The 15,051-nt window shown below is 44.2% G+C and overlaps 2 protein-coding genes across 2 annotated transcripts in view; one reads left to right on the top strand and one right to left on the bottom strand.

Moving 5' to 3' along the window:
- The window catches only part of LOC126383095 (semaphorin-6B-like), a 44,631-nt gene extending 40,862 nt beyond the window's left edge, over positions 1-3,769 (top strand). Inside the window, exons 16-17 of the mRNA XM_050033525.1 lie at positions 1,080-1,141; positions 2,560-3,769. Coding sequence (XP_049889482.1) covers positions 1,080-1,141; positions 2,560-3,545 — 1,048 coding nt within the window. The 3' untranslated portion in view covers positions 3,546-3,769. The remainder of the gene's footprint in view (positions 1-1,079; positions 1,142-2,559) is intronic.
- A 7,482-nt stretch (positions 3,770-11,251) lies between these two features.
- Positions 11,252-15,051, bottom strand: part of gpr35b (G-protein coupled receptor 35 b) — a 7,010-nt gene continuing 3,210 nt past the window's right edge. Inside the window, exon 2 of the mRNA XM_050032969.1 lies at positions 11,252-12,895. Within this exon, the coding sequence (XP_049888926.1) occupies positions 12,020-12,889 (870 nt within the window). The 5' untranslated portion in view covers positions 12,890-12,895 and the 3' untranslated portion in view covers positions 11,252-12,019. The remainder of the gene's footprint in view (positions 12,896-15,051) is intronic.

Here is a 15,051-nt window from a genome sequence, read left to right as displayed (position 1 = left end):
CATCTCAAACTGGTTTCTTGAACATGACAATGAGTTCACTGTACTCCAATGGCCTCCACAGTCACCAGATCTCAATCCAATAGAGCACCTTTGGGATCCAGGATTTGCATCGTGAATGTGGACTGTGTGATGCTATCACGTCAATACGGACCAAAATCTCTGAGGAATGTTTCCAGCACCTTGTTAATTAAGTCAGTTCTGGAGACAAAACAGTTTCCAACCCAGTAATAGCAAGGTGTACCTAATAAAGTGGCCGGTGAGTGTATCTTCACATAGCAAGTAGTTGTTTGCTGCTATATTAATGCTCTGAATGTAGCACACAGCTCCTTTAACCAGTTTATGTTTGTGCCAGTGAGCAGACTCTGGTGATGCAGGAAACCACTGAACCACAGCACACATCCTGTGGTTCAGTAATCCAAACGTCCTCTGTCTGTGTTTTGTAATAATTTTAGTCAGTAATTTTAAATAAAGCTATAAAATAATGGAATACATTTTAACTGTGGTTCTGTAACCAGTAAAGATGTATGGCGGTGTAGTGTTTGATTTAGTGATTTACAGTGTTAAATACCAACCTTTATCTATTAGTAATAGTTTAAAAAGAATTGCTGTTGTTAGCATTTATAAATTCATATTCCCATAAACAATGTGAAGCTTTCTTAGTATCTGTATCAGAATCAATCATGGTACTGAGTATCACAATCCCTCCTCAAGCTCCCATCATCATCGGCTGACCCTGACCTCTGACCTCCCTTAGGGACGGAAAGCAAAAGCAGAAAATCAATAACGGGCTCAATAGCATATCCTATTACACTGGATGACACATCAATATGTGCCATATCAATTTGATTGATGACGATCAACTAATATCCCCATTAATGTGCAATTTTCTATCCAAATGTGGACATAACAAGTTATTTTAATCAGATATATCGTTATTTGTGTCTGCCATGTTGGACTCTAACCACAGATGACATAACTCTATATACTGTGAATTAAGGGCACTTTAATATGTTTCCTACTGTTTGTATGTGAAGAGAAGTGTTTAAGTCTCTGATGTTCTGATCTCTGTGTGACTGCAGGCTGCCGTTTCAACAAGATGTGGAATATGGAAACACCACCTCCCATCTAGGAGACTGTGATGGTAGGTTGCAGCACTATGACATGGATGCTTCTGCCTGTGTACAGCCGACTGAGGGCAGGCTCCACCTAGTGGCTCAGTCCATCATTACACCTGTCTGCTTGTCACTGAACATTTTGTTCTGAAAAAAAAAAGAAAATACAACCAAGTGAGAGTATCTGTGACAACGTCTGTAATTTAGCACATTTTAATCTAATTCTAGGTATAATGTGATTGCTTTCCCAGCTCAGCAAGATCCACTCAACCTTGATATTAGCAACTAAGTGTTTTGGTGTCTCTTTTCAGAGCTGAATCAGGTGGGAGTCAAAGTGGGATTTTGGTTTCAGCCTCACTGCCTACAGGTCAAAACGTTCCCAGTGTGAGAGCGTTTAATTAGGGAGGATGTGAGAGGTGTAGCTGCTGGTAGACAAAACCGCCACAGGCTGCAGGATGGGAACTGCAACATCGTCCCGGTCATGAGGCTTTGTTCTCTCAAAGCTGAACATCTGAGAGGGGAATGACCGAGGGTAGCCGACGAGAAAGCTGGAAATAGCTTAGCATAAAATACTGATGTCACTTCTGTTGAGAGGCTCAGATGTCACTGCAGCAGCACCAGAGAGGGCCTCTTTGAACTCTGCTCTGAAATTCACAAAGTCAGTGGAAACAAAAAAAAAACAGGCATTTCCTCTCCAGCAGATTCTTTCTGAACTGTTCCGCCTGTTTTAGGCCAGATTCAAAGTCATAAAATCCACTCGGTTAGATCTGAATTTCCAGAAAAAGAGCACAAAACGCATTCCAGTCCCTTGTCACGCTCATTTGTTTTAAACTGATGAATGGGCTTCTAGTTTTTATCCCGCTCTTAGAAACTGATAGCAGTAGAAGTCAGCGATGCCAGGCTGCAGACCTGACAGACTCTAATCCGAGCGGTGAAAGCGCAGCAGAGGCCGAGCCAGGGACAGGCATGTGCTGCTGTGTCTGCAGATGGGAGTGATTAGAGCTGGGGTGGAAACACTGAGGTAATGGTATGCTGCGAGGAGAGACTCACTGACCGGGCTGCAGGATGGAAAGTGTGAGGAGAGGAGGAGAGGAGAGAGGAGAAAAGGAGAGTCAGCTGCTGTGGTCTGAGCTGTGCTGATGACAAGTGCAGGCCTCTGTGAACCTGGAGCCTGTGGAGCCTCAAGGCCAGACTGGAGAAGAGCTCCTTTTAAAGATAATCGTCGTATAATGCTGAACGCCATGATCGCCAATTATGAGTGTTATTGTAGTTATTGATTTATTATGATAAATTATATCTTGGGAGGGGAAAAGCACTAAGTAGCTGAATAGCACTATATATAATAATGATGATAATTTAAAACTGCACCCTGTGGACAGACATCGAGAGACGATGCTTTACTGTTCTACTAAATGTCACCGTCATAATTGTGTCTCTTTATCTTCAGGAATTCTGCAGCAGAGTTTGCTGATCGAACCGGAGAGCTTGGTCTCCCTCAACCTGCTCGTGGCGTCTGCAGTGTCTGCGTTCACCATCGGGGCGGCGCTCTCCGGCCTCGCCGTCTGCTGGATCATGGCCCACAAGCCCACCAACCGTCGCCACGGCACCTCCTCCCAGTCCTCCATCCAGCGGCGCGAAAGAGGCTTGCTGAGCAACGGCGGTGGGATGGGAGGCTCTGTTCTCAGTGTGACACGGCAAGGAGGCGGGGAGCGCCCTTGCACTCAAGGTGGGGAAACCCTGTTTGTTATGCCCAACGGCTGGGTGAAGTCAGGGGAGCTTGACCCGGGTTTCCTGCCAACCCCGGAGCACACGCCGCAGCAGAAGCGCAGAGGCCTACGACTGTCTGACTCCAACTCTGGAGGGTGGGACACCAGCCAGACGTACCTGGGTGGAGGCTCTGTGGGTCTGGGTTCACCTTGCCGCATCCCCCCGTCTGTCTATCTGACCACCAGACTCTTCCAGCAAGGGGGAGGCGGGAGACATGGCGGTGAGAGCCGAGGGAATGACACGCCACGCCAGCACTACGTCTGCCTGAGCAAGCAAGAAAAAGCAGTGAGGGGGACACCCAAAGCCCCTCTCAGGAAGTCTGCAGGAGAATACGTGTACCCCATGACCCCCCAGGACTCGCCTGAGCGCCGGAGGGTGGTCTCAGCACCCAGCGCCCCCATGGAGTACGGCGAGCCGCTGCCTTTGCGTTGGCCAGCCCCGGAGGGATACATCCTCAGCAGCCACGGCATGGTCCCCGTCCCCCTGCCTCCACCATCCATGCCAGCTCCCAGCAGCCAGGCTTACGTGTCCCAGCAACACACCCCCGGGCTGAGCAGGGCTCTGCTGCGAGGGGCCCTGGAACGAGGGGAGCTGGGCGAGCTGGTGGATCTCAGCCAGCTGATGAGTAAGAAGAACTGCAGTGATAGGACTCAGGCTGGCCAGTGACTCTTGAGGGAATGAAGCGGATGGGAGCTTTTCCATGTCCAACGCTCTCTGTTTTATTTACATAGCTCTCTCTTTTCTCTCTCCTCCTCATTCTGTCCATTCCCCTCTCCCTTCCTTTCTCTTTTCCCCACATCTTTATTTGTCATTCAGCCCCTCTGATCTCCTCTGTCAGTCTCTCAGGCAACCCCCCCCCCCCCCCCCCCCCCCCCCCCCCCCCCCCCCCCCCCCCCCGCCACCTNCTCCTCTGTCAGTCTCTCAGGCAACCCCCCCACCACCCCCCACCCCCCCTCCCCGTCACGCCCCATGATGAGTCTCTCTTTATGACTGGCTGCTGGGTCTGCCACTCATATCCTGGCTCACACTAATTGGTCAGATGGACTGAGGTTGTTGCTGTGTCTGCATTGCAGAGTTGCCTCTCTCCTGCTACTCAGCGGCAGCAGGAGGAGGGAGGAAAGAGAAGGAAGCAAGGAAAGAAACAAAGAAGGAAAGACTGAACGGGGAGGGGGGGCAGAGATGACAGAGACAAAGATGGACATGGCTCTTACAAGCTGCCTTCTCTGTGCAGAATAACTGAGGCTGCAGAGCCAGTCGAATACTGCTGCAGGAGTGGGATGCTCTCCCCCTCTTGGATAACATTAACAAGACTGCCACCCATCTGTTCCATGCTATATTACCTGTTGGTCTGATTGCCAACTAGGTACTTGAAGTGAAATTGCAAAATCTGAATGCCGTAAAAGTATCTGAAGCTGCAGGCGACTCATCGGACAAAAGACTGAAGTCAATCTGACTGTAAACACAAATCTAATGGAGGACGAGGAATCTTTCTCTCCGTCTCTTTTCTTCTTCTCTCCCTCTTTGCTGCACACACACAGTCAACGCTTACATGTTTTTGAACAGGTGACGGAGGGTATTTAGTATTCTGTGTGTACAAGAAGCACGACGTGTGTGCCAAATGCCTCGAACCTGTCTCACGGGGATATGGGACCATAACTCACGTCGTTGGAGAGCAGAGTGCAGGACTGAAATGTCAGCACTATTTCTGCCAACCGCATGCTCTCTGTAAGTGACGGCATCTCAGCCGTCCATCGCTCTATTCGTTTGCCTCCTCCTTACACTCCATGTACTCTTTAATGACCAATAATTCCACGAGGACGTCGGGGGAGATTGCACCTGAACGCTGGACTGACTGAAAAATCAGAGCTGGACAGGAAGGAAGGAAGAAAGAGAGGATTTAAAGTAAAGGCACTGCAATATATGAACACCCTGTCCTTCACTGTCACCTTAGGGTTTTTACACACACACACACACGCACACACACACATTCATTAATGCTGAATTATAGAACACAGTCAGGTTTTATTGGGCAAAATTTCCCCTTAAGCCCACAATGGGTCAAGGTCTCGCAGACGTGATACAGAACAAAGTGACAGTTACAGTGGCGATGATTGAAACCTGTGGCCTAATTCGAAGCCAACAGGGGTAACGGAAATGTTCCCAGCAGGCAAATGGGACTATATATTCAGCCCATCAAAGTGTCCGGTGCCATGAAGTGGTCGGCGATTAGATCAACACAACATGGTGTGAGTGTGTTAGCGCGGAGATGGAAGTCATAAAAAAGAGACAAGATAAAGAAGACAGAAGTAAAAAGCAAGTAAGACTTGATGAGATGATGTGCACCCACGACGACTGTGGAAAATAATGAGAATTTGCTATAACTGACCGGATGATTTGATTTTCAGTCCTGGTCAGTGGCGGACGAATGAACACTGGTTTGTGCTGACCTTGTGGTGAGCAGCAATATATGGTTTATCTGTACATAGTAAACTTTAATTTAGATAATGTAAGACAAACAGTAACTCCAAAAAAAATGATATCAGGCACTAGCTTGCAAACAAAAATAGACATTATCATGTCATTATAGCTATTAATGTATGAAAATCTGTTTTCATATGTTTCATATCGACCTGCTCCAAGATTGAAATCACCAAGATGCTTAAAAGGATACTTCACCCACAAAATGACCATTTGTATATCAGATAGTCACGCCATGTTACCCTGAATCTCAAGGAAGATTTTGTTTTTCTCTCATGCACCACGGTAAACGACGAACATATTGATCCATTCATTGCTTGGGGACAACGTCTCACAACAGCCAAACTATCAAAACATCTGTTTACAAAATCTCACACAACTTGTGCAGTATGTCCAAGTCCAATAATCAAGTCGTGTGCTCAGTGCTTCCAAGTGGCAACGTCCAGGGCTGAAAAATGAAGCCAAGGTAGAAGTGCCAAAAACTGCAGTTCCTCTAATGGCCACTAGATGGTGGCTCTAAAAGTGAGTCTATCCTTACAGACCTCCATGTTAGAAATGCCCAACTTTAGAGCAGATATAAACATGCTTACAGTCTAGTTTTGTTCTCTAAAGCTAACGTTAACATTCATGACTGTACGGGGGGGAATATTTATATAGCTAACCTGTTAACATTTTATTAAGGCTTAAAGTTACGCATGATTAAGTGTGGCGCTACTTGAATGACAGGCTGTCTGCCAGGCATTGCTTCAATCTGGGGGTGCTTTCAGACCTGGAGTTGTCTTGCTTTGGTCCGAATCAGTGACCAGTTTCATGTTCTCATGGCAGCATTTACAAGTGGACCACATAAAATGCCTCCACGAGAAAGCTACACTTGATTGGTCAGGATTTCCTGGAAGTAAACAAAGTGTTGAAGAAGAGTACACTTGCAAGATAAATGTGACACTTTCTAATGTCATAATGGAGGGACAACTACGCAGGTTGATTTTAGCGCTGCTCATCGTGGACTATATTGCTGTCATTGTTCATTTTAGTCAAACCATACAGTTTGAAAACGAGGCGCGGCTCCAACTAGAAAACAATGTTTTGATGCATTGGATGAGCTGAATGTGCATATTAAGGCAGTACAGGAGGAGGTGCACATTAATAACCCTCCAGGACTGTAATATGCTCATGTTTAACACAAACAATGTGTCATGTGACTGCAGCTGGTTCAGTTCCAGGTCGGAACACGTTCTCACCACAAATGAACCGCACCAGAGTTCATTTGTTGTTCATTGTTTTGATGTGTGATTGCTGTGTTCACACCTGCCCAAACAGACTGCACTTAGTGCAGAAGAGCTGTTAGGAGGAGGAGGAGGAGGAGGAGGAGGAGGAGAAGGAGGACTTTTGAGAGACTTAAGAGAGAGAGAGAACTTAGTGGAAAGCTAGTCAGTTGCCCCTGCTGAGCAAAGTGCTTCAAAACGTAAACTCATTCAAACATACTTGTTGCAACAATAGGACAGGAAGGTCTAAGTCAGTGGTTCACCAACTGGTGGGTTGTGGTCCAAAAGTGAGTCAATGGACCACAAGTGACTCACAAACATGTCAAGTTTGTAAAAAACACTTTATTTTTAAGTACAGTGATTTTTCGGCACAAGGGTGCTGTTCAATACAAAAGTGACTAAGTGCCGAGTGAGTGACTAACAGACAGCTACTTGACAGAGACAGTAAACTAGCACTACAACATGGCCAAATGTCAGTATGACGCTGAATGTATTAAACTGTGGACCCTGAACTAAGTACTAAGGAGAAACGGTCTAAGTGGTCTTGCTGTAATCAGCACCATTGCAGAACTTGCTCAGAAGCTGTAATATAATGACCTCATTTATGACCTTGCAGCAGGTAATGCAGACATGTGCCTCTGTATACATGATGTGTATGTAGAGTGAAAATTGTGGCAGTGAGAGCAATTTGTTCAGAAAAGCTGCTCCTCCACACTCTAGCGATGATGTCACCACTCTAGCTCTGTCCCATAGACACCCATTATAAAACCTGAAAAGTGTGAAAAACATGAAAAGTAAACTGTGATTTCTTAAAAAAACATACTAGATATCAAAATGCCCATTTGGTCCAATAAAGTCCGGAGTCTTGTGAGCCGTTTAAACTTTAACTCATTTTCCTACATGAGAGTATGGCGATTTGGTGTGGCCTCAAAGAGGAGTGATTTAAAGTCGATTTCTCGGCAATCTCCAATCATTTCGAATGAGATATTTTAGAGTTTTTTCGCGAATTTTGTAAAAACCGCGAGGCAAATCTCTGAGGAAAGTCATAGCACACCATTCATTTTTCACATGTATTGTTTTGCCTGTGTGTTGGCAACGCTGCGAGACAAGTTTCACGGCGAAATTTATACGGAAGATGAAAAATAAGAAAGAAAGGCGACGGATTGTATATAGTGGCCTTGCTCTTGCACAGCAATATCAGCCTTCTGTCTATTGTATTCAAGAAGCTTGTGTTTGGGAAGTACTTAGTATATGACTGGATGAATGACACTTGGATCATACTGCAGGAGTTGTGTGAGAGTTTGTAAAGTGATGTTTTGGCATAGCGTTGCTGTTGTTAGACGTGGTCCCTGGTCAATCATTAAATCAATATGTTTAATTTTCCACAGAGGCGCACGAGTAAAACAAAGTTTTCCTCACAAATTCAAAGTAGCATGCCATGACTCATCGATTTACAAATGGTCATTTTGTGGGTGAAGTATTCCTTTAAAACTCCTCTTTTTTTAACATCTGTGTGCCAAAACCATGAATGATTTACTGATGCCTGATTACTGAAGCAAAAAACTGAGAGAAACTTGTTTTAAAGTGCCATGAAGACCATTTCAGTCAGCAGTGCACCTCGTGTACTGTGCACTCACTTACTGCAGTATACTTGTAATATGTATGCCTTTGACCTTTACATGCTGAATGTGATATATTATTTTTTTAATTTAGATGTCGGCTTGTACTGTTGGAATTGTTTGTTTCAGCTCCCCCTGTCTGTCCGGATGACGCTGAATGCTACCAGCAGTGTTTGAGGGTCTGTTTATAAACTACTTCCATGCCACACTTATGTACTGTAAATATGTAAGAACGAACACTTTGTCATGCCTTTTATGATCACACTGCAATGTATTCACCGACGCCATGACATGAGCCGTGTTTATTCCAGAATGTGTAATGATAATGATTTATAAGTAGTTCATAAACAAACCTTCGAATGGACTGAGAAGCTGCGAAGGAACACTGTGTATCTCATTTCCTGTCATATCTGTCCTGATTCTGGACTTTTTCTTCTTGTTCTGCGGTCTAGTGATTGTCCGTCTGTCATCGTCAACCAACTGCCATACTGGGAGATCTTGAAAATACTCGTCAGCATCGTGAGTGAATGAATGTACTCATTAGGTTTTTTTGTTGATAGTAATTATACTGTGCAGTAATAAGGAAAAGCACAAAAAACTTTTTCTGTTTTTGTTTTTGCATTTTGAAAAGGAGCTGTTCTGTATCATGTGTGAATAGTGTAAATAATCACCCTGGAGGTCGTCGATGCTCTTCTGAGACAGGACTGTGTTTGAAGTGTGAGGTTTTTTTTCTCTCTTCGGTGACAATGCTGTGAATAAGATGTATGTACAGTATTTACGTGACTTTGGCTGACTGCTGAGCTCAGCTGTTTCCTGTTATTAGAGTAGAGTCGCAGGCCTGATCTCAGCCAGAACTGAGCCTTCTCATTTGACTGATGCCTGCTGAGGTTTTTTTTTTTTCTCTGTTTTCTTTCCTTTTTTTTTTTTTTTTTTTTTTGGAGGTGCTANTTTTTTTTTTTTTTTTTTTGCAGTTGCTAAGATACTGCTGTTATAATAACCATCGATCTTTGGAGTACTGCTATTAAATGGCATTATATAATTGACTGCTAATGTTGTCGAGTGTGGTTCCGAATGCACCCACTGAAATAAATGCATATCATCAAACGCGTGCCCACGCATATACACACATTTACAAACACAATTACGTTACTTCACAGCAGTCTCAAGTGATGCCATTATTGCACTTTATTTTCTATAAAGGAGACACATTTGTCATCAGGTTGGCAGGTTCAGACTTCACATCAGCTTCAGAGCAGAGACGCAGCGGAAAAATCTCTCAAGGATTTACTCTCCTCGCCACAAGAGGGAGCTGGACACTGGTCTTCATTTCGCCTCTGTGAGGGAGTGAGACGCTTGAACTCCCATGGGTGCCTGGCTGTGCATTGACTGGACGTTGTCTGTCTGTGCTGCTGAGCTGGACGCAGACAGTAGTTTTGTTGAGAGGTCTGGTGCAGAGATGAGAATAGCCCTTGTTCTCTGCTTTGATATGATGCTTTGAACATCACACAGAGTGCAGTAAGGTCAACAAAAGGTTGAGTGAGTTACATAACAGATATTTATATCCCACAACACACACACACACACTTATGCCCATGAACATCCCTAAAGCAGCTGGAGAGTTTATACAGCAACAACTACATACAGTGCTCAGCATAAATGAGTAGACCCCGACAGATATGTCACAAAGCCTTTAGTTTCCTTTCAGAGTCAACATTTTCTATGGGATACTATACTACAAAATACTCCCGCAAATGTGGGCCATTGATTGCAAACTAGATTTGTTAATTTGCACACACAAAAAAATTAATTTTCCTAACAAATTCATTCAAGACCATGTTGTAAAAGTGAGTACACCCCAATGAAAGTCTCAGGAGCAAAGCTAAAGTTTAGACTACAACAAGAATTCAACCACAGGTGCATCTAATTACTCATTAAACAGGTGTGCAGCAGGCAGTTGACTATAAAACAGCATTACTTAACAAAGAAAACCCCTTCTCATTTCATGCTGTCAGCAATGGCACTACATGGAAGAGAAATGTCACAAGCCCTGAGAAAGTAAATCATTTCTTTATACAAGAGAGAAGGCTACAAGAAGATCAGCAAAGCTTTACTTATCAGGCAGAATACAGTCGCAAAAGTTGGCTGTCCACGGAGGTTAACACCTAAATAGGAGCGTCTTCTGATGAGAAGGGTTGAAGAAAATCGCCATGCAAGTTCACCGCAGTTTGCTAAAGTAGGTTGAAAGCCAAACTGGGGTGGCTGTTTACTGTGGGTGTTGTCCACCACGAAGGAAGCCTCTCCTGAAGCCCATGCACAAAAAAAGCCCGCCTAGAATTTGCCAGGGCCCATGCTGAAAAAGATAAAGACTACTGGGACTCTGTACTCTGGAGTGATGAGACCAAGATAAATGTTTTTGGAACTGATGGTCATACAAAATATGAGATGTAGTAGTTTTTGTTGTGGGGTGCATTCATTTCTGCATCAACTAATTTGAGTTAAACTGAAGATTTTCTGATCTAAGTTGTATTATTAACCTTACTTTCATGTCATGAGTTAAACAAATGTTCTATAAAACTCAGTGTTACTTTTCAAATGGGGTGTAACCATAAATCAATTAACCCACAGGGAACTGATGAGTCACATGAAACTAGCTGGAAAGTTCATTTTTACATGTGTAACCATTGAACTCTAGTGTTGTCTGCATTGTGTTGATATAAGGGGGCCCAGACCGTGGATATCTGTGGAGGCGATCTCCATTTATTCCTGACAGAGAGAGGTGAAAACAAAATCCTCTGTCAATTACAACCATATTAACTCCAGCCTTTCTCCCATGGAGCACAACAGCAAAAGGGCAGCCATGTTACATTCAGTTCAGTACAATAAAACACAGAAAACATACCTGGCAGCACAAGGGGAGAGATAAGGTGGGAGACACCACTTTATAGGTGGGGTGCCCCCAAAGGTGAAGGTAGAGGTACAGAAACTGAGTATCAGATGTTCCACATATTGACTATGGAGGCCTCAGTGTGTCAGGTAATAACAACTGAAACACATCTTGTGTAATTATAACATCCAAATGTACATTTTACTTTGTTACACATTTTACTGCTGTATAATTGACCCTGTTACACACAGCCTACAATTCATTATAATAAATCAGCAAGAAATGTCAAATACAAAAGTGAAGTCAGGTAATTTTGCGACATCAGGAAAAACAAGACAAGTTACAGACAAATATATGATTTAATAATTAAATTAACATCGTAAACATGCAGGCGACTAGTCAGCTAATGGCTCTAAATGATGACTATTGGTCAACTAGGAAAATTCTTAGTCGGGGGGCAGCCTTGCAGCAAACATTTGCATTTACACTATAAAAGATATGTGATCAAATGCATTTCAGACCACCTCTGCAAGTGGTTTGAGTGATCGGATCACAGTGCGTCTGTATGGTTGTTTATTTAGCGCTGTCCACTTGTGATCAGATCACCCAGGATGCATTTTAACACACAGCGTAAACTGGCTCCCCTACTGAACGCCCACCTCCCTCAAACGCCACTCCTCCAGACTGTGATGCAGGTTTATGTCAAAACTGTGAGAATATTTATTCATTTTTTCAAACTCCCTCCAGAGGCACATTACACAGGCTAATTGGTACTCCTCGTGACCTGTAAACTGAACATGATGCGTAAGATCAGTGGAGTACCCCTTTAACAACATCATTTATTTTATATCACGCAGTCTGAAATAATTACACATAAATGCTTGAACTCCCACAGACTTATGAATAAAACCGTTTCAGTAGAAAAAAATAACTGATGGAGTCAAAGCAGCAGTTTGTGGAGGCGATCCATTCAGCCACAAGTAAAAACTTGTGTGCAGGTAAGTACGCAGACTGCCAGTTTGGGGGTACTTCGGAAAAGTAGTTGACAAGAAAGCTGACATGGATCGGCGTATAGCAGAAGATGAACACAACCATGTTTGCTGTTACTATGCCAACGGTGCTTCTCTTTTCCTCTGACTTGTCATTGTCCTTTAACAGAATATAGATGATGCGGCTGGAACAGAAGACGATGATCAACAGTGGAGTGAGGAAGCCTAGAAGAAACAGAATGACTAGAAATTCTATTTTAAGTGGTAGATTTTTACATCTTTCATAACAGGTCCAGAGTTTTGGAGGGTAATTGTCCTCTCGAAATACAGCACATACTGTCACAAGAAGTCCCCATAAGACCAAACACACAGCAAAGGCTATCTCTTTCCTCTTCCTCCATGACCTGGCCTGCAGTGGGAACCTTATAAGAAGGTAGCGTTGGACACTGATGGCCGTTGTGGTCATGATGCTGGCGTACATGTTGATGAAATGTATGAAAATGAGGACAGTACACAGGACAGTCCTGGGCAGGCAGAAGACGGCATCCCAGACCCTAAATGGAAGGAAGAGGATGAGGGCAGAATCAGCTATGGCCAGGTTGAACATGTAGACGTGGGTGTCTGTCCAGAAGTGCCGTTTGGCGATGAAGGCACGCAGAGCCGAAGCATTGACAAGGAAACCCAGGAGGAACACAACACTGTAACCCACACCCTGAAGGGGCTCCACCCAGCAACTAGAGTTGGTGATGATGGTGGTGTTGGTGATGTCGTTGCACATACTTGTCTGTAAAAAGTGTCCAGATTGAAAAATGATTAGTATGTCAGTTTAAAGAGGGAATACATATTGAGATGCAACTCCAAAGAGACACATACTGTTAATGACTATTCAGTAAAGCTTACAGGATCTCACTGTATGTGAAGGACGCTTCACATATTTTCAAATCAGTCTTACAACAATGCTCACATGCCCATATGTACATCTAAACACTTTTTGCTCGCTGTAATCGTTCTTCCCGTTGAAAGAAACCTCCAGCGATTTTACCATAGACTGAATAAAAACATTGGACACAGGTGTCGTTACATCCCCCATTGCCTCCAATTTGACATTTTGTCTGTCACAATCTTGCATTTTTGGAGCTGTAGAGGAGCGAGGGGTGGATCTGAGTCATAGGCCCTGACACACCAAGCCACCGCTTTCACACACCCCTTTTACACTGCCAGATTTTCCATGAATGTTGGGCCGTTTTGCCGGCAAGCTGCGAGCGTTTACACACACAGAGCCGGATTGGCGAGTTGATCCGAGGTGCCCAATTTTCCGCCTCGTGGGTAGTCATATTGGCGGAACCCTTTAGTTTAAAAAGACAGAGGCGGCCTTCCGCCACGGGAGGGGCTGTTGAAGACTTGTGGGAGGAGCTGTTGATGACGCTGCACGTGCGAGCCACTGGCGGTGGATAAACAGGAAACAGTAGCAAGAGGGAAACGTAAACCTGACAGACACTACAATAAAGATGAGCAACTGGAGAGACAAGGAATTGCGCGCCCTCCTTGCCCTCGCAAACGAAGAGGCCATTAACCGTCAGATGACGGGGACGGTGAAGAACGGGCCAACTTATGAGAGAATTGCCGAAGGACTGACCAGCCACGGCTTCCCTCCCACGTCACTGTTTACGTCAAATGCTGAGCTACACGTTTTGTTACTTGCTCACGAAGGTCCATGTCTGGTGCGGCTTAGCGTGGGACGGCGTGTCTACACTGACAATGGAAACAAAAATCGGCGCAGCCAAGAGTGCCAATAGAAAAAGGGTACACAGGGACATAAATTGGGCACCAGAGGGTCACCAGTCTCTGTACAAACCAAGTATGGCACGTAGCTGGTAGCTGGAGAGCTGTTAGTTCGCCTCCTGTGCACTGACAAGATGCCCTCGAGCAAGGCACTGAGCCCCCTCACTCTGACATCTCTGCACTTAAGGCATGTTTAGGTCCTGTTTTTGCATGTGTGTGTATTTCCGGGCTGTGTGTATATGACAACAGGGTGAAAAAAATTGAATTTCACCTCTGGGATTTCTTTAATCTGTCCTGTCACTCTTCCAGTTTCCCTTTTTGAATGACAAATACAGACTATGTTAGCCTGCTGCTATGGAAAGTTATTTCCTCCCACACAGGTGCAGGACCTACGTGCTAGTTGGTCGTTGGCTGTAATCTTAGCGGTGTGTTTAAGTGCAACTGTTTAGCTGAGACACACGCAATGTGAAGCAACACAACACTAAGCCTTCATTGCTATTAGTTCTTTGATGTAGGTTTGATGTGTCTGAACCTACAGACTGTGGTGACACTACGCAGACAGCCTGTCACTCAAAGCACCCTTAACTTTAAGCCTTTATAAGATGTAAATGAGTGAGTTTAGTTCTAACTCCATGCCCAATCTTTTTTTTTTTCATTTTCAAACATCTTCACAACCAGTGGCAGTGTGAGAAATGAGAGGATATTAATTTTGACTAAAGTTTAGAATAAGTTTTTGTACAAAAGCTGTGCTGTGGACTCCCCGTCGCTCACGCTGGAATCCCAGTGAAGCATCTCTTCATGACCAGTGAGGATGAGATCAATGATTACAGCAACTGTTTCAACATACATATGAGTGTATGAGATTTAAAAACCATGAAGCAATCCTTTAATTTTATATGACATGTTCAACAGTTGTGTTAATTCATGACCACATGCAACACTCACACTCTTTATCTGATGACATAGTTTCTCTAGATGGCATTGCTCTGGCCTCTAGCACTACCGTAAGAAACCTCAGAGTAATATTTGATCAAGATTTGTCTTTTAATTCTCATTTAAAACAAACCTCACGGACTGCATTTTTTCATCTGCGTAATATTGCGAAAATTAGGCCTATCCTGACCCGAAAAGATGCAGAAAAATTGGTCCACGCTTTTG

Source organism: Epinephelus moara, chromosome 21, assembly GCF_006386435.1.
Source record: "Epinephelus moara isolate mb chromosome 21, YSFRI_EMoa_1.0, whole genome shotgun sequence".
NCBI lineage: Eukaryota > Metazoa > Chordata > Actinopteri > Perciformes > Serranidae > Epinephelus > Epinephelus moara.
This window is presented reverse-complemented; position numbering and strand designations above follow the sequence as displayed.